The sequence below is a fragment of the Leuresthes tenuis genome, unplaced genomic scaffold (genome assembly GCF_036924035.1).
Source record: "Leuresthes tenuis unplaced genomic scaffold, fLeuTen1.0.hap1 SCAF_11, whole genome shotgun sequence".
Taxonomy (NCBI): Eukaryota; Metazoa; Chordata; class Actinopteri; order Atheriniformes; family Atherinopsidae; genus Leuresthes; species Leuresthes tenuis.
Window position 1 is genome coordinate 15419522 of NW_027325365.1, and position 19539 is coordinate 15439060.

The 19539-nt window shown below is 41.5% G+C and overlaps 2 protein-coding genes across 3 annotated transcripts in view; both read left to right on the forward strand.

The window, feature by feature from the left end:
- The window catches only part of jakmip1 (janus kinase and microtubule interacting protein 1), a 31561-nt gene extending 23914 nt beyond the window's left edge, over positions 1-7647 (forward strand). Inside the window, exons 6-18 of one of the 2 annotated variants that reach the window (XM_072395671.1) lie at positions 28-1374; positions 1532-1687; positions 2075-2191; positions 2420-2542; positions 2636-2692; positions 2809-3276; positions 3490-3726; positions 3951-4650; positions 5597-5727; positions 5837-5890; positions 5983-6135; positions 6219-6274; positions 6452-7647. In XM_072395671.1, coding sequence (XP_072251772.1) covers positions 28-1374; positions 1532-1687; positions 2075-2191; positions 2420-2542; positions 2636-2692; positions 2809-3276; positions 3490-3726; positions 3951-4650; positions 5597-5727; positions 5837-5890; positions 5983-6111 — 3519 coding nt within the window. In that variant the 3' untranslated portion in view covers positions 6112-6135; positions 6219-6274; positions 6452-7647. The remainder of the gene's footprint in view (positions 1-27; positions 1375-1531; positions 1688-2074; positions 2192-2419; positions 2543-2635; positions 2693-2808; positions 3277-3489; positions 3727-3950; positions 4651-5596; positions 5728-5836; positions 5891-5982; positions 6136-6218; positions 6275-6451) is intronic. The other variant, XM_072395672.1, reaches the window with a different exon arrangement.
- An 8437-nt stretch (positions 7648-16084) lies between these two features.
- LOC140318074 (A-type potassium channel modulatory protein KCNIP1-like) overlaps positions 16085-19539 on the forward strand; it is a 46135-nt gene continuing 42680 nt past the window's right edge. Inside the window, exon 1 of the mRNA XM_072395695.1 lies at positions 16085-16290. Coding sequence (XP_072251796.1) covers positions 16203-16290 — 88 coding nt within the window. The 5' untranslated portion in view covers positions 16085-16202. The remainder of the gene's footprint in view (positions 16291-19539) is intronic.

The window sequence follows — 19539 nt, forward strand, 5'->3', positions numbered from 1 at the left end:
ACGATCAAAATCTACCTCTATCGACAGATTGTCACACCACCCACCTATGATGGAGATGACCGTCCCCCATCATCTCCTGCCCAGGAGGAGGCCATTATTACCGTTGCTCAGGATGATCTTGTCCAAGCCCTGAATCAGGAAAACCGGGCCTTGGCAGATCGGATCCAGGAGCTGATGTCTCGCACTGAGCTCAGAGAGGAGGCAGTCGAGAAGGAGCAAACAAAGCTGAGGGGAAATATTTTCAGGCTGAAGGAGGATGGGATCAGGCTGGAGCAAGAGAACCACGAACAAGGCTGCCTGATTTTAGAACTCACCAAGAAAACTGAGGATGATCTGAACACAATTATGGAGCTTCAGGAAAAGTTAGAGGAGTTGAAGGCGGCTAAAGAGGAATCACAAGGTCAAAAAGCGGGAATCCCTGAAATATTTCTACACAACGATCAAGAAGAATGTGCGGACAGTGTAGTTGCAAGTGTGCTAAAAGAGGACGCACAGATCAGTCAAATAACCACAGCTTCTTTATCTGGTTGTAATAAAAAGAATGACTCGTTACACAACAACTCACAGAGCATTATGCATGTTAGTTCACTGACGGACCAAGTGGCAAAGCTAAACAACTCAATCCAGAGCCTCAAAACAGAAGAAGAGGAACTAATTTACAGCATAAATTCACTTAGAGAGCAGCAAAGAGATGTTGCTCTGTCAGTCCAAACACAGACAGATGAGAAGCAGCTCTTAACTCGCACAGTTTGGGCACTAAAGGAGCAGAAAGATTGCATCTCTCAGTCTCTGGCTGGCCTTAAACAAGAGAAAGAGCAGCTAAGCAGGGCAGTCTCTGGACTGAAGAATGAGCGAGATCAGTTTATAAGCTCCATGAGTGGCTTAAAAGAGGAGAAAGAGCAGCTAACTAAATCTTTTTCTGCTCTTCAAAGAGATAAAGAGGCAATAATAAAATCTCTCTCAAGTGGAAGAGAAGAGAGAGATCAGATCATGCAGTCACTGCAGGGTTTACAGGCAGAGAGCAACCAGTTAAGCCAGACAGTGCTTCATCTGAAACAACAGAGAGATAAACTAACAGACTCCCGGAAGTGCCTGACAGAACAGAGAGACCAGGAACAATTAGCGAATACTTCAAAAGAAGACCACGACCGGTTGATAAAGGCAGTTAGAGGTTTGAAAGAAGAAAAAGGACAAATTGAACATTCAGTCGGCTGCTTGAGACAAGAAGAAAAGCAGATAATGCAAATAATCCTGGGCTTAAGAGAGGAAAAAACCAGTCCTCAAGCTCCGTCTATCCAAACGCAAACCGACGAGAGGGATCACGAGCGGCAGCTGATGAAGTTACGAGAGGAACTGGACAAGAGTCACGTAGAGGTGAGTGTAAGCAGCATCGCCTTTGTGAGCCTAGTCATTTTTATTTGAACTTTTCTTTCTAACTGCTTTTTTTTTTTTTTCCTTGCCATTTTATATATATACGGGACAAACATATATGTTTGATGACCACAATCCCTTCTTGTGTGTACATGCTCAGAGCAAGAGGTTGCACAGTGAACTGTCTCAGTCAGAAGTGAAGCGGAAGGAAGCTGATATAAAGGTAGCCCAAACAGCTGAACAGATCGTGAGACTGACAGATGCAGCCAGTAAAGTGGAAGACGTCAGGACGGAAAATTCCAGCCTCGCAGCTCAGGTATTTAGCCAGTATTTACTGGGAAAATATTTCAAGCCCCCTCAGCATTCTAATGAACTCACAAAACTTTGTGGCTGTATTGAAGATGGTGGCATGATGCTTTTTCATGTAGAATAAATCACATCCTGGGTACAGTACATTCAGTCTTGTTAGAGTTCCCTTATTTCTGTTCCACAGCACTGTAGCTTCAGTATATGTGAGCCACGGAATAAACAAGTCAGCATTAGTTGAAGGATTAATAACATTGCCGTCTGTCTTCAGACGACTTGGGAAATATGCATGAGTTTTTAGTTTGTCACTAGTATCTTTGAGGTAATCGAGTTCCCTCCAGGTGCAAAGCCAAATAAAGTCAATGCGTTTCGTAATGAGTGGCTGTGTCTGCGGCAGGTGAATGAGCTGCAGAGCAAGCTGACTGATCTGCTCAGGGAGAAGATAAATGCTCTGTCTCTGAAAACACAAATAGAGCGGCAATGCAACATCCTCACCGCTGAGCTCAAAGCAAAAGTAAGAATTACAAATGTTGTCTGTGGACTGGAAGTGAAATCCTAGTGGATTTATGTATTAAGCTGACAAGCTTCAACCATAAACTTTTTAGATGACACTGATTAAATGATGTTGCACAGAAATACCAGTTGGCAGCATTCATTTCCTGCAACTCTATTAGATCAGTATTGTTGTACTTCAGCTGTTTGAAGCAGTTTTGACGTTGCATGTGTCTATAAAACCTTACAGACGGTCGCTCTAGAGGAGCTCAACTCAGAGTATATAGCTCTGAAACGAGGACAGGGCAGCAGGGATGATCGGAGTACCGCTCTTGTCTCGCTTAGAGCGCGTTACAACGACATCAGAGCCAAGGTGGGTGAACCGCTGTAGACCGCTGTCTGTTTTAGGAAGTGCTTTTATTTATATCTTATTGTTTTTGTGTCTTTAAATGGATTTTGTTTATAGTATGATGCACTCCTCAAAAGGAAAAGCCTGAAAGATCTGGATGTTGCTCCTTTAAAGGTGAGGAAACGCAGTAATGGCGGTTTACTTCTGTCATTGTCTTATACTGTGCAGGAGTGTCTGTGCTGATGAACAGATGGGTGATTTTGACCGACTGACATTTTGTCCAATGACAGGCCAAATTGTCTTGCCTGGTGGTGAAGTGTCAGGAGAGAAACAGCTTGTTAGCTCAGACGATGAAGGCCATGCACAGACGGGGTTGCGCGGACGCCCAGCTCACACAGCAGGTTGAGCGTCTGCTCAGAGATGCTGCTCTGCAGGACTACACTGCAGCATTCGCACCAGGAAGCAGAATACAGGCCCGTGGTCACTGCGATGGGTTTACTCAAGAGTTTATTGCAACATTTCAAGACCACACCAATGGATTCATAGCTGATCAAACCTGCCCAGCTGCATTAACCTCTGTGAGCAAGCAACAAAATGGCGTCTCACCTGAATCTGGAGACCCATGTGTCACACCTTTAGCAAAAGGAACGCTGAAGAAAAACCCACCTGGGCCGACCTCACCTGTGGATGAGCAAAGAAGTGTCCTGAAGTCAGCTGTTCTGCCCTTGAAATGTAGCCTGATCACCAATTCTTCACAGGTGACATAATAAGAAATTTAACCCACTCTTGTCAGTTAAAGGCTACAGCGCTCAGTTAGCCTGCAAGGTCCTGTTTACCAACATGTTTATTGGAAACACATTTCTTTTTAAACTCCTATTTATTGTACGCCATATGACACGTGACACTTTGTCAGCTGTTATAAATGTCAAATAAAAAAACATCAGATCATTTGTCTTTTTTCCAATCTGCAGCTGTCTTCTACCGGTGGACCAGTCCAAGCGACCAGTCGACCAGAGAAACCGGAGTTTCATGATTTAGACGTGAAAGAGAAGTCCTCGTCAGATCCGACCAGTTCGAGTGAATCCTCACAGAGTCCCAGTCCTCCCTCTTTTAACACAAGAGTCAGTCCAAGCAGGAGGCTGAGTAGTCCCGAGAAGATCCTCAACCTGCACGAACAACTGCAAAAGACTCTGATGAGCGGCTTTCAGGTTCGTCTGTTGATGTGCTGTAACCAGACATAGGTTAGCATTAGTGTTATCTCACGAAAACCTTCACCAAACTACTTTCCTCTTAGTTTTGGATAAAGATGTAAACCACCCCATATTTTTTGTCATTTTGCACTTGAAGTATATAAATATTTCCACTCAATGCAAAATGACCTCGAATGTTCTGCTATTTTTATGTTCAAGTGCTGTTCTGTCTTTGCATGTAGGCACCTGAGAACAGAGGAAGGGGACGGCAGCCCGGGAAGAGCCTGTCCCTTTCAGCCCCTGCAGACCTGAGCTCACCCAAAGCAAAGAAGAAGAACCTCACTTGCAGTTTTCCACACACACCCTCTCTCCCTGTTGCCACTGATTTGAGCCCAGCTGAAGATGTCCCACTAGTAACAACTAAATCTGCCAGCTTTAATAAGTCGGGAACACTTTTTAATGCAGTTGCCTCCCGATCTGCCAATGCAGCATTGAGTCCTTGCATGTTTACTAACCGACACCTTAAAGGAGACATGTCTAAAACGTCTGCTCTTTCTTCCTCCTCTAACTTTCCTCTCGTCACTGTGGCACCCAGCAAAGATGAATCCATCTCAAACGACGGTCCTAATGTGACAACATCCCCAAACCAAACAAAGGAAACCGCTATCTCTGACATATTTGATGCTAAACATACAGCTTCGGCTTTTCTAAAGACGGCTACTTTTAACCCCAGTGTCACTAATCCCAAAAGCACTTGCCCAGGCCTATCTGCCTCTGGAACACCAACTGTCCCCATGTTTCACATTTTAAACAATGCCTCTAAAACAAACGACCCATTCAGTCCATCCTGCACTCAGTCTGCTCATTCCTCCGATAAGAGATCCAACAAGTCTGCCAGAGAGTTCACTGCTGCTCATGAAAAGGCTTCCAGACCCAAACCAGGTAATGTTTAAGATATCACGATTATCTCTAAAGCCACCAGAATTCTACTCGCTTCTGCATGTTTATGTGTTTATTGTGAAAGTATAAGAAAGTATAATATCACTTCTTTAAAAAAGAGGTGAACAGACCCCGCCTGTTATTTCACATCGTTTATAGTAGAGTTAAACCTTCTTGTGTAAATCGCGGAGCAGAGTTAGTCTTTGACAGTTTTTTGTATTGCTTTTAAAGAAATTACAATATGAAGTATAAGTGAGAGATATTGCGAGGCTAATTGTGTGAAACATTAAAAGTGACTTGAAGTGGACTTTTGTGTCCAGTATCCTGGACGCAGACTGCAGCCAACTGAATATCCCCCTTCTACCACCAAAACTGCGTCAAGTCGCTTCTTGGCAACTGTAGTAACTTCATGGGGGGCAACTTGCTGTCTTTTGGGAAATAAATAGTTTATTCTGAGCTGATAAAAACACGACACTTCTTATTTCCACACGATTTACACTAATGAAAACATAATGGTGTCTCTGCCAACAATGTTGCACCCTGGAATTTAAGTCCTGGTACAGAAAATGGGTCTTCCCTTAAGAGCTGAAATGTCTTTTATATTTGACAATAACACAGTATTTGTCTACAGCTCTGTGCGCGATGCAGCAGTTCAGGAGGATATTAGTTTTCGTTGCATGTTGCTGTGATGCGATTACACTCCATCCACATATGGGCTGTTTTCTGTGTCTGTCTTTTTTATCAGATAAAATAATGCAGCACATTCCTGAGCAGTTTCGAGCTATTTGGCCATTCCTTGTTTACCGCGATAATTAGATTGATAGATGTACTAGCTTGGTAGTGTTTTAATAACGAAATGATTAAAAAGGTTTTTTTTTCACTCCTCGCTAAAAGAAATGTGAAAGAGGTTGCAGCTGTGCACAACATTTCTTTGTCTAACTCCCTGCAGAAGCTCCAGCTGAGGTTCGCTCTGTTGAGGTTATTAAAACAGTCGGTCAGAGCAGCCTCCTGATTGGCTGGGAGAGGCCGCTGCTCGACGAGCTGGGCTGCAGTAACGGCACATTCGTGTACGGATACAGGGTAGGCAGAACAAAAGTGGACATTGTTTTTGGAAGAGTCACTCGCATTTATGCGTTTGTTTACATGCTGAAATATATGCTGTTTCCTGTTCTTATCATTCTCTGCTCAGGTGTGTGTCGATGGCGACTTCCACAAATCTGTCATGAGCTCAGCGTGCACCAAGGTATCAGTCCTCCTGTGCAGCTGTTAGTTACTGCATCCTAACATCGCTTAGAAATATAAAACGTGTGGCACATCTGGTTCTTACGTCTCCAGTGTATTCTGGAGAACGTCGACCTGAGCGTCCCAGTCGGCATCAGTGTCCAGACTCTGGGCTCCAATGGTCTGTGCTCAAACAGCGTCAACACCGTGTTCAGGACTTCAAACAGAACAGAGCAATACTGACCCACACTGTGGTTAAATCAGCAGGTAAATTCCGTATTTTTTTTCACGTCACGTATTTGTTTGCTTGTGTCAAATGTGTCAGTACATTTGCATCTTTGTGTCCGTAGAAACGTATAAATCTCTCTCAGTGAAAACCTTCCTCACAAGGGCCAAGCTTTGACTGGTAGGTTGTGTGTCTGTTTGTGTTCTGCGTCACATTGCTTTTATTCACCGACTGATTGTTCACATCAAAGATGTTGCTAACATCTGCTGAGTTGTGTCTGCTAACACAACTTAAACTGTGACAAAGCACCTTTCGGACATTTAAGCTTAATCTTGCATTTTGCTTCTTGTGTTACAGAAATCCTAGCGCTCACAGCTTCTGAGACGTACAGTGTCTGTTCTTCTGTGTGTCTTGTATGTTCGCCCTTCAGTTCACATCCATCTATATCTGCAGCCCTCTGAGGGAGTGTCCTAACCTCCACTTCAGCTGAGACACACAGTCACACTGCAGGAACAAGTGTGTCATGAGAGGCTCAGGTCATCTAATCAGGAATACTCATTGCACATGGTTATTACCTGCCTGTGAACATGCAGCAAGCTGCAGCTGGCCCCTAAACCTCGAAAATGATTAACTGAAGATGTCAAACGAAATACTTTGCAAGATTTCTGCCTTTGCACTCAAAGTGGATTTGCATTTTGAAACAACTCCCTCCGTGTTGGAGGAGCCTCCCGTCTCACCTGCAGGACCTCTTGAGTGAATGAAACGTTGTGACCGACAGGTGAAAGACCACAGTGGCGGCCAATCAAACAAATCCTGAAAAACCGCAGAGATGTTTACGAAGCCAAGCGGAGTCACATCTAAGAAACCCGCCTGGGACGCCAACATTTACTGAGAATATTCGAGGAAGACGTCTGCATCTGCTGCACACCTTTACACTGTGTTACACTGTGCGTCATCAAAGAGCCCCGCAGCCGCCTCCCTGAACTCCGTGACCTGAACAGCCGCTAAAGGAACACGGGCAGCAACCCCTACGGAACGAACACGCTGAAGGTCACAGAACCTGATTTCTTTTTCCACACAAAGCCAAATACGTGAAAAGGCGATTAGCTCCAAAGACTTGTTTACTTTCCCCTTCTCATAGCTCTACGGGTTTCCCTTAAACACGGAGGCCAGATTTTAAGTTGTAAAATTTGCACACGATCATGATCGATATCTAAAAGAAAATGATTTAAAAGAGACTATCACTGCTATTTTTTTGGTAGAGTATGTTATAAAAATATGCCAATATACCACACACGCTCTGTCTTTTTGTAAGAGTAACTTTGTTTTTCAGACCCAGTCGATGGACACGTTTGGAGGCACATTGTTTTTTTCGCTCATTTAATTTTTAGAAATGTTCAGGACGCACACGATATGTTCTTTTGTTACTCACTGTGTGTATGTGTGTAGAGGGATTATGGTGCACTAAAGGTATTTTTCTATCTCTAATCGGTGTCATCGATTTATCGCTAATTCCTTCTAACTGTACAGAGAATAAATGTTTATAGAATGTTAATGATGAGTCCGCTGTCTGTCTCTGTGTTCCATCCGGTTCTTCCACGCTGAATTATGATGTTTTCTTGATATATTGAGGGTATCTGGTGTTCAAAAAACCATTGAAAAAAAAACACAAGAAAGCCTTAAGAAAAACATTTTAAAAAGCAATATCATAATCCCAGAAGTGCAAGAACAAACTCTTCTCATCACGAGCTTTGGAACTCAACATTTTTTATTCAATTAAGAAAGAAAACATCCCACTAATAAACACTAGATGGCAGCCAGTGGGGCTGAGAACCACAAACCTTTTACTGTGACTGCCGCAAACATCTGACAGGTGCTTTTTAACGGCGACTCGTGTGAGCGGCCGATGCTGCTGTGCGCATAAAGACCTGCCAAAGATGTCTTAAACATCTTAGTGACTGCTTCCCTTCTCAAGATAAACCACCAAAAACTGAGGTGAAACAACAAGGACTATAAGCAGAAAAAAGGAGCTTATTAATCGCCTGCTGTGCTCGGCAGCTTTGAGAGTTCCTCTGAGAACATTATTGCTCATGCTCAGCAGAGAGAGGGCCTGCGGGCGGTCGAAGGAATGTGTGTGTGCGTGTGTGTGTGTGTGTAGGGGGTATAGCAGTGCAGTGGTAGAGGTGGATGCTCAGTACTTCAACTGTTCATAAAGATTTTGCTATAAAAAGGTTTTTTTTAGCCTTCTCAGCAGTTTCATTAGCAGTGGAACAGTTATTTTGATCATTAGATTGAGAACGATTCCAAAGACAGTAATTAGAAATCTTCCATCACGAGAAATCTATTAAAAATGTTTGTATCTTTTTGTTAAGTCTTTTTGTTAAGTTACTAACCATAGAGATTGATCTTATTTAGTCTTGTTGATATCCAGATCAATGCATATGTTGTATTTCAACAAAGTTTCTGTTTACGTCATTATTTGTATCTCGAAGCAAGAAAAATTCCTACAGTTCAAAAATACTTACTTACTTACTTATATTGACAGAAAACTGCTGGAGAGGCTTTGTTCTCACTTTCTAAAAGAAGATTTTAAGAAGTAAGATCTTTTATGTTTCAACACGAATATAATTGTTTAAGCTACAATGTTTCAGATGATAAGTGAAGCATGAACAATAAAAAGGCTCTAAATGTAGCTGCAGCAGAGGTAGAGTCATCGGAAGGTTTTCAGACCCTTTTAAATTTTCCTCATTTTATATCTTAGACTCAAATTAAGAAATTAGTTCGCAATAATAAAGAAACATTGTTCTTTTGAGTGCTTAGTAATTTATTCAAAGTGGTTACTATGACGAGCGTCACCTCGCAGTAGGCAGGTTTCAGGTTCGAATCTCAGCTTGGGCCTGTCTGAGTACTCTCCAGGTCCCTCCCTCAGTCCAGAGACACGCATGTTACGTGACCTGGTAACTCTACAATGATCGCAGAGGAGTGTGGCTGTGTATGGTTATCTGCTCTGTGTTGGTCCTGTCCAGGGTGAGCTCTGCTGTGATACGATCCCATGATTGTATGTGAACAGGACAAAGCAGATAGAGAGTAGAAATTATTTACTCAGACATACTTCTTCTCAGTGGTGCTTCACCCAAATGCTTCTCCAACATTACAGGACTCTTTTTTTTACTCTAGTGAAGGTACTGAATGTAAATATGAAAGAAGGCACCTGTCAATAAAAGGTTTAGCAGTTCATAGTGTGTTAGAACTATGAAAGTGTCATGTCAAATCGGAAAAATTGTCAAGTTTAGAACCACCAACAGACTTTGTATGTCTGACAACCAAACCAAGCTGCGTGATCGTGGATGGGAGTTTAGACAGTTTAACCAACAGGTCAAAGTCACTTTTAATGAGTCCCTTTGTGGAGATTAGAGAACTTTCCACCTTCGCAGCAGGCAGACCGATGCCTTCCCCTGCTGGGAGGACCATGACAACCTCCTGTGAGCTTGCCAAAAGGCCCCCCAAATAACTCAGAATTGTGAGAAACAAAATAACTAACGTGATGAAAGAATTATCTGGTCACAGGTTCTAACTGGAGGAAATCGGGCACCCAGCACCACCTCAACACCTTGTAAGAAAGTAGGTGGTTTCCTGCAGCACAAGGACAATTCTAAGATCATACCTTTAGGTCCCTTATGGGGAAGCACCCTGAAAAGGTGTCCCCTTTCCCTGCTGAATTACACATTTCCCAGGATAAGAATAAATCATTTTCTGTATATGTCACTTTGATTTACAACCCTAATTATTACCAGTCACCACTTGCACTTTCACTTGCAAGTGAAAAAATGTTTGCAAATCTGTTCAGACAAAAATCAAGCTGCTAAACCTTTTAATAACAGACAATACACAATAGCAACCTCAGAAGTGGCCCATTTAGTCTATTGTATTGTATTATATTTTCATAGAATGAATAATTATTATATTGACATATAATACACCTGTTTTATTTAACCATCAAATGAGGAAAAGACCTCAGCAGAAAGAAGAGACTTGTACAAAACATAGTTTCAGTCTCCACATGATGACAGAAGCACAATATAATACAGATATCATCAAATCAGGCCAACACGCAAGAAGCAGCTGGTTAGATAATGGTCTGACATCAAAAAACACTTTGTAAATGATCACCATTTGATCACAAATGATCACAACAGGAATTCTCTCCAGACATTGAATTTATGTATGATTGTGATTCAGAGAGCATTGTTTGTTCCAAAAACCTTCAATGGCAAATGGCCCATGTACGATGATCAGAAAGAAAATGTATTAAAGCTTTTGGCTGAATAAAAACCCAATTCTTATTCATCACCCATGTACCTCATTTCCAACAGTGGATAATATAGTCTGTCATTGCCATAATGAAATGTCAGTTGTACAGCTAAAGCCATGCTTAGACTTTTTTTAGGGTCTGTGCCAATAGAGCTGCCAATAGAGTAGTTGTGTTTGTAAGTATGTGGTTTTTACTGCCCATTCTCTTTCTCAGCTAAAGCCCCTCTCTGGCAGAAAAATAAGAAACGTTGAGTCAACTGCAGAGAAAACAGGGATATGTTTGTCTGCGTGAGCAGTAAAATACTCTAACAGATGCTTGTGTGGAATTTAAGCAGCAAATAAGGGTATGTGTGGAATCACATCAATAAGTAAGGTGCACCGGTGGATTTTAAATGAAATATGTGCATTCAGATGCTTCTGATACTTACATTGTAGATTTGAATTACAAATAAGGTCTATTATGTAAATCAGAATAAGATAGTCCAGTTAGTTTTAATTGTACATTTCACAGGTATATAGTCGATGTGCTGTGTTGTACCTTTTTATATATCATCAAAAGTAAATAACTGGTTGAAGCCCATCAATCAATAACTCACTATGCCAGTATGTACTACACGACATCATCATGTCTAATGACAATGAGACTGCAATAATGTTGGGAGAAAGCAGCACACTGTTTAGACTGCGGGGTGAAATAGTAGACCTTGTTAAACTAAAACAAGGTCTGCTAATAGAAATGGCAGAATAGCAAAAACTGATCGGTTGTTTGATTTATTCACCAGATTCACCAGATTCTCCAGATTGATAAGAAGCGGGCTGGTCTTAGAGTAAAACTCCTGAACAGAAAATCAGTCCCCATTCAGCCCGGGGCAGACCACTTTACCACTCTCTTTACCGAGTTGATATTCTTCTGTATTCCTTCACTCAAAGCAGTTTCATTATTACCTCAGGCCTTTGAGCTCACCCACACAGAAGTGGCCCCCGTGAACAGTGTATGTTTGCAGTGTGAACAGGTTTACTTTCCATCCAAGAGTCTTGGGCCATTTTTATCAAAGCCTTCAGGAGTATTGTGACCTGGGTGATTGGGAATCTACAGTACACTTGTACTCTTCATTTTATGCATCATTAACTTTACTACATATGACTCGTTCCAGTAGAGCATGATTAAACAACATCACGCTTTGCAGCAGCTGAATGTGTTCCCACAAAAACAGCAGTGCAGATGCCTTTATCCCTGAATCAGCCTAAAGAAGCTCAGCTGGGCCCACAGGACTCCCCTTCCCCTCTCCAGGGAGAACTCACTGGAGAGTTAGGTGGGTCTCAGCCGCAATACAGCTTTCTGTGCTTTAACTCTTGTTTACATGAATGAATGGCCTCTTTGCTAATTAATTTTCCATGCTGGATGCTAATGATGCCAGGCTTGGTTCTTTCTCAGTCTCTTCCCATGCAGGCAAACGTGGGAGTTAGAGTGATGAAGAAGGATGAGGCGAGGGAAGACAAGAGATAAGTGTGTGTGAGTGTATGAATGACTTGTCCCAGGCATGTCAATAAATCAAGCCTCAATCAAACCTGTAAGAATTTTCTCTGTCATGATGCCCAAAGGCACTTCTGCTTTCTCTAAGAGTGAGCGTGTGTGTCTCTGCGGGGGATATCTCCATCTTGCAGGAGAGTTTGTGTCTCTAAACCGTTATGCTGACAGACAGTTGCCATCAGCAGGAGGGGGTTCTGGAAAAGGAGCAGCAGATGAGAAAGAAGAGAGGAGGGATAGTGTGCTGAGGTTGTAATTTCACCCAGAGGCGACGCTGTCACTCCATCACTGCCTCTGACACCTTGATCATCCGGGGCCTCGAGCAGCGGTGGCGGTTTTGAGTCCAGGGCTGCTCACACTCAGTCCCCAGCTCTATAAGTGGGTGTCTCCTGCTGCTGTGTCTGGGCAGATGGGTCTTCATGCTGGAAGGTTGATGTGTTTTGTTGGATTGTCGTGCAGCAGTGTGACTGTGGTATTATCCCTGCTGAGTGAATGTGTCAGTGGAGGCATGTTTAGTGCCGAAACGCGCACGGATATGGTGATATTATGCAAACACATTCATATATGCTAAAACTGTCATCACATGAAAATGATCCGCTTGTGAGAAGTAATTCTGTTTGTTTGTGTGTACATGTGGGACATTTTACATCTCATCTGCCTTTAGTCATGGTTGTTGAAGCCCATTTTCTTCTCACTGTGGTGTGGCTGTTGTGGCCTTATCAGTCAATCTCAGTGCCTGTTATATTTAGAGGCAAAGCACTATCAGAGCTTACAGCTGGCCGCCTCTGATTCAATTCTGACAGCATTCGAAGCAATCTCCTCTCTTTTCGTCCAGCTTATTTTTCTGCTTACCTCCCTCCTCTGCCTCTTCCCCTCTCATCTTTCTCCCCATCATCCCTTTTCATTTTTACTTCTTGCCTTCGAGCTGTCTTTTTTCTCCGTCTTTTGTTTTTGTTGCATTTGCATAATTGTGGCCACTCTTTGCTTTGTTGTCACCCCTTTCTTATTCATTTGTGGTTTAAACCCCTTAATTTTGCATCTCGTTCTTTGGTTATTCAAAGAATATTCAGTTTCTCACATAAGCAGCATGTAACTACCTTTCTCTGTACTTTTTTTGCCCTCTCTGCTTTGCTTTATTGCTGCTTTGCGTCATGAAATTCTACCTCTTCCAGCCAGTTTAGTTTCTGCTCTCCTCCACTCTTTTTTCCTTTCAATTTTCTCCACATCTTTATCTTCCACGTTACATATCAGGTACTCTCTCCTGCCTACTAAGCAGAGAAACGAGGGTTTCATCACTTGCTGAAACAAACATCAAAGAGCACAACTTCTAATTTGGGGAGAGACAAGCAATTAACCACTATTACATCCTCGAATGTGCATGCAAAGGCAGCTCTAATCTCATTAATCATGAACAATGGGGGCGGTAATCGAGAAGCATGTTTATGCAAATTCCTCCACACAGTAATCTTGTACGTGCTTAATAGCCTAAACAGTGGTGGTGCGTGAGAAGACAATTCTCTCCCTTTTTTTTCAGTAGATCATTTCACTTGCTTTTACTTGCTCTCCTCTAGTTTGACTTTCTCTCATCTTTCATGTTGGTTCCTTCATTCCATCTACTTCTTTCAGGATGTGTGAACCAGAACACTCAGAGCCCTTGGAAAGGTATTGATCCCAGTTCCTGTAGTACCTTTCAGTTTGATAGCTAATAACACAGAGATAGTATGGAACATTGAGTTTTACATCCCACCTCCATGCAGCGATACCTCCCTCCTCCCCTTCCCTTGTCCTCCTGGCAAATTCCCCATCTCGTTTCCCCTCTCTTCCATCAGTTCTCTTATTTCTTCTGTTTTTATGCCTTCCATTTGCATGTTTATTGTTTCACTGCTTGGCTCTCTTCCTTTCCTCCTATGGTGTCTGTTTTCATCCATTTCTTCATTTCTCCTCCTCTTTACTTTGCAATTATTGAGCTGGGTTTTTTTCTTTTCCCAGTATCATTGTAGCCGTTGGTCCTGTAGCCAAACATGATTCAGGACTAAATTTAGCCCAGAAAAACATTACAAGATTATCTCCCTGCATCCTCTTTCTCCTTTCTTCCCTCTCGTGAGATCCTCTTTTAACTATCACGTCGTCTCTGTTTTAGTCTTCATCTCTCTTGAGCTATGTGCCAGTTCCAGATGATGATGATAGCACGATGTAAAGCCAGGATGGTTCAGGGACCTATAAAGGTCAAAAGCATCAGCCTGCAGTCTCATAGTCAGACTCTGGGTACAGTGTATGGATGAGTTTGGATGAAGGAATGTCAAAGTGTCTTAAAACAACCAATAAATACATTGAATTAACATTCAAAAGAGACCAAGCCCATTTACTCAGTTACAATTCAATTCAATTCTGAGTTACCAATGCATTTTAGAAGAAGGTATTGTAAAATTTTAGTCGGGTACATTTACCTAGGGGGATCCACAGGTTGAGCTTCCAATCCAACATCTAATAAAACAAAATGCTCTGTTCAAGATAAATTCTTTAATCAGCGACAACATTAAAACCGCTGATCTAATAAGTGAATGACAACAATCACCTCATTATAGTGACGTGCCCTGTTGGGAAACTTTGGTTACTTGGGTTCTCATTTTGTGCTACTTAGTTTCTTATTTTTTAATTAATATTTGGTACAACACAGAGGGTACAGTTTTTGGTCTGTAGCATTACTGCTTGCAATAGATTAAAGTACACGAACCCCATCAATTATTCAAATTTAAGCTATCGCGCAGTAATCAGGTAACGTTTGCATGCAATTCACCACGCTGCAGCATTTCCAATGTTTTGCCATCTTTTTAAGAATTATCTTTTTATTTCATTCACATTTTTATTTAACAGTAACAAAAAATTCTTTATAATTAGAATGTGTTTATGAGAGAGTTATTAACAACAGTACTGCACACATGGTGCACACAATGATAATACATACATGCATATGTATTGCAAGGAAAAACTACTGAGAGAACAGCAATCATATACATCGTAGCTAAAAGCCAGAAATTTCAGAATAACTCAACCTCAGTCATCACAGGTCAGATGTGCCTGCATCCAAACCTTTTACATAATCATTTAAAGTAACTAGCTTCCTCAGATCCAACTGATTTGAACCAAAAGGTGCATATGTTTAAAGGCGATATTCTTCGAGTGAGACTCGTTTACTATGGTGTCACTTCACTTTCTTATTGCTTTTTATTTTCCTTTTTTCATTTCATTGGAAGCACTTTGTGATTTTGCTCTGAGAAAGGTGCTGTACAAATAAACTGACTTAGTACTTAATTATAAACAGAAAAAAAAAACCATCGTAACTTTAGTTACTTTAGTCTTTGACATTACTTATTAACAGTAAAGATGTGTATTTCATGTAAAGACAGACTGTACAGACAAGTATGTTATTTTTCTAATGATGGTGATCACATTAGAAAATATGTTGAATTTGATATTTGGTGATAAAAGATCAATTACTTGCACACAGCTCATTTTAAATCCCTGATAAATGCCAAATGTGTCTTTATGTGTAGTGAGGGTGGTGGGAGGGGTTGAAGGAGGAGTGTGTGCAGTATGTGTGTGCGTGGGTGTGTGTTTGCCCACAGAGATACGGAGCTTGCTCAGTGTGCTTTCTCTGCATTGTAGGAGCTGTCCATTGTCACTGGTGCTGAAACTGGATTACTGCTCCCCCTCTTAAGAGTGAGGTTGAATTTGATAAGCTGGAGGGAGGAAAATAAGGAGAGGGAAAAACCAGGGGGAGTTCAGTAGATTGCTTCATTACTTTATTTCCCACAGGCTGGCTGCAGACTGAGAAGAAGTTTCTTGGAAACTTGGAGTGTAAGAACATCTGTGACACACTGTTTCCTTGGACACTGAATTTATATCTTTAACACCCCTCTCTGCTTCTGACATTCTTACTGTCTCTTCACCTTTCACACATATTTCACACTCAAGCAGTCACAAATTTGGATATATTCAGAGGTGGGATCGAGAAGACAGAGGAAGAGTGGAGGAGTGAATGCAGCTGGAGATCACTGTTTCTTTTTTCTCCCCTCCAGCTTAGCGGGAAGAAAGGCAACACAGTGAGGAGAGCGGACTCGCCTCTACTTCCCTCACAAGTGTTGGATTCACACGCTGCTCCAGAATAAGTTGTGTCTACAGTCACTTTGATCACTGCTGACGTTGACTGGGGACTCCCTGTCCTTCTCTGGCCCTGCCCAGCCTGCCGTGTCCCGGGTAACAGTCAGGATGGCGGGCTGTGCTAAGCGCTGCAAACAGGGACTTGTAAAGTTCGCCTCGTCTCTTCACAAACTGGTTACTGGGACTCTCATAAAAGGTATGTACAGGCTTGAATATGAGCAGAATCGATTCTATGATGATCTTTGTGCAAGTGGAAGAAAATATGTGTGTCAAGTTCCTCAAGTTGCCAACAAAGGTAGCAGTAGTGTGTCGTGAACAAGAATGTCACAGGCAAGCAAACGCAGAGGTGTCAGAAAAACAGAAGTTAAAGTTGAGTCAACTTCATCTTCCATTTTCAGCTGCTACAACTCGTTTCTTTCCTCATTTCCGTCTCTACTCTTGTCTGCAGTCGACCTCGTTCTGTTCAGTGTGTTCTCCAGAGGGTTGGAGTGAAGGAGACAGAGATGAAGGGAGTAAGCAGCTAATAGAGAAGAAAGATGTGGTTGATACAGAGAAAGGTGTGTGTGTGTGTGTGATTGTGCTCTTGTGATGAATGTCAGTAATAAAACGTGTTGCTGTGGTGGCAGGAAAATGGAGCTACACACACACGATGTTGAGAGAAAGACGAGGGTTTTATTATTGTGATGCAATAGCTTTTGTTCTGTGTGTGAGCGTGTGTATGTAACTGTTAATGTGAGCATGCGACATTAAAGGAGTACATTTTTGTTTATCTTCTTTTGGGTGATTTTACTCTTGAAGTATGGAAGCAATGCCGGCAAATGTACGTGAAGCCTCAGAAACTGTGCAGCGCAGCAGCCCGCTGAAGACACACACACTCTTACAGTACAATGCTCTTTAAACCAATTGACATTTTATCCGGAGGGATGGGAAACATCAAAGAATTCAGTCAGTCACACACATATAGTTGAAGTAGATACACAAAGACAAACCCGGATGCTCACACATGTTTTTGGATGGTTCAAGCATGCGACCACAGTGAGTAGAACTGCCCTCGAGGTCTCACACTCTCATAACGTCATGGAGGAGCTGCCTTTGAGGTTTCTGTTACATAACAAATGACTCCTTAGAGGACCAACAAAGTGACATGAACAGTCTCATTCTGTCATAAGAAATAACACACACACACACACAAGTCAAGAAGCTTTCAAGAGCTTGCTGCACATGTATGTAAAAATCACACACGGGATGGACACACAGTCATTAAAACGCCCACACAGGATATGAGCTGCAGGACCAAGAGATCTGCTTCTGGAAAATATCAGAATCACACACACAAACACACAGGTCCACATCTGCTCTTTTTCAGAGCTCCGGTGGGAGCTTCATCTGATTAAACAATGGTCATAAACTCAGAGTCTCACACACACACACACACGCGCACACACACCCACACCCACACACACACACACACACACACACGCATACAAATACCGGCTCCTTAAAGAGACATTACAGTTGTGTAGTTTTGTGGCTTGTGTTAACAACTGTTCAGTGAGAGAGATTGTGTGAAATTTTGGTCGAGTTATTATGAGAGCTTGACTCTATTTTTGGTCACTTTCAGATGATGATTAGAAACTGGATAGCTGTAAGCTGTTTATGAAGCCATTTGGAGAAAGTGGAAAAAGAGACTCATCTAAAGTGGTCTTATTTGGTTTTGTGTTTTTTCTAATAGCACTTAATGGCGTCTAGTATTTTGTTTGTCTAAGGATCACTTTTCCACATAATTGGTGAAGGTCAGATGACACAAGTGCTTCATAACTCAAGTGTCTGTAAAACTGAGGAGAGTCCGTGAGAGCTTTTGGAATCATTGTAGCTAAAATGCAGATTTTTGTCACGACACCTCCAAAATTGAGGGACTCTTTAGGGACGGTTAAAATAAGAGAAACAGTTTATGTAGGATCCTACACTTCCCATGATTCAACCATAAACATGCACATCATTTGTGCTCCACATCCAGATTTCTCACAGTCATTCTTGTTTGTGCTCCATCTCATTAGAAAAGCAGGTAGCTCTTCAAAAATGATGCTGCCTCTGGTGGCATTGATTATCTCCAAAATATAATGTTTGCCTCTTATTGCAAAACACAGATTTTACATGAATCCTTTCAAAATTCACGCTTGATCAATGAGTTTGTAAAATACAGCTGAAACAGGCAATTTTACGATACTGAAACAATCTCTCCTCCTTGTTTCCTTCCATCTCTCCACTCACTGCACAACCACTAAATTACTTCCTTCAATAAGATGCTGACATAGAGGCTAAGAAGGGCAATTTCTTCCTGTTGCTAAGAGGCCTGGCTGCAAGTTTAAACTTCATGTTACAGTCTCTTTTTCAGATGACCTTTAACAGTCAGCATTTTAGAACAGTTTAAAAGCTGCAGCAATAAATTGAGGAAAATGAGTTTACCTCCTCTTCTCTCAGTGGCAACAAGATACTCATATCAGTAGCAGCATGGCTGGTAAAGCAGAACGCAGTGAGGGGTTTTATCCATTCAGAGTCCTAAAAGGAAAAACAGTATAGGGAATAAAGGTATCCCCAAAGAATGTTCACTTTGTAACACCCATCAAAGCAACACTGACCTCCACTGGTAGCTTTGACAAAATACAAGTTAGCTAAAAAAATCAAAACACAACTTCAAGGACTTGTACTTGAATTTTTAGACATTTTAAGACAGAAAAAAAAAGGGAAAAAAATCTTTGTAAGACTTAAATCAGCTCAGTTGAATTTGTAAAACACAAATCATGAATCAAAAACAAAATGAAAGAGAATCTCAAAGTATTCAAACAAATATAAAGTACTCTTTTTTATTAGGTGAGAGAACTGTGTTTAGAAACAAATTGTGTGGTGTAAAATTAAGGAACAGTCAGTATATCGCTGTGGTAACTTCACAGAGAGGAACTGAATATAAAGAACAAACTGTAAGTTAAAAAGATATATATTAATTATAAACAGTGGACAAATGGCAATGTATATTTAAATGTAATCAATTTAAAGGCCATAATACAGTAATACAGTGATGACTAAGCAAGTTAATGACTGTTGACTGTACTAAAAAGGTTAAATAAGCCTAGATCTAAATGAGATGTTGCATTGTTTTCAGCTGTACTGTTGCTATTTTGTGCGTGTAAGTGTTTCCATTTTACATCTGTAAAACATATGTTTTGAACTATTGGACATCAACTGGTGACCAAAATGTATCCGTTCTATCTTAACCCAAGCCAGCAAAGCGTTTAATTCAAGAGAGAGCAATGAAAAAAACACCACGATAAACAAATTAGTCTCCAGACCTTGATATGTCTGCTCTGGTTTGCAGCCTGAGGCATTAGAATCAGTACAATCTTGTGCATCTTTGATGCTTCCTGTCCCATCATCTGCTCTGTTTTCT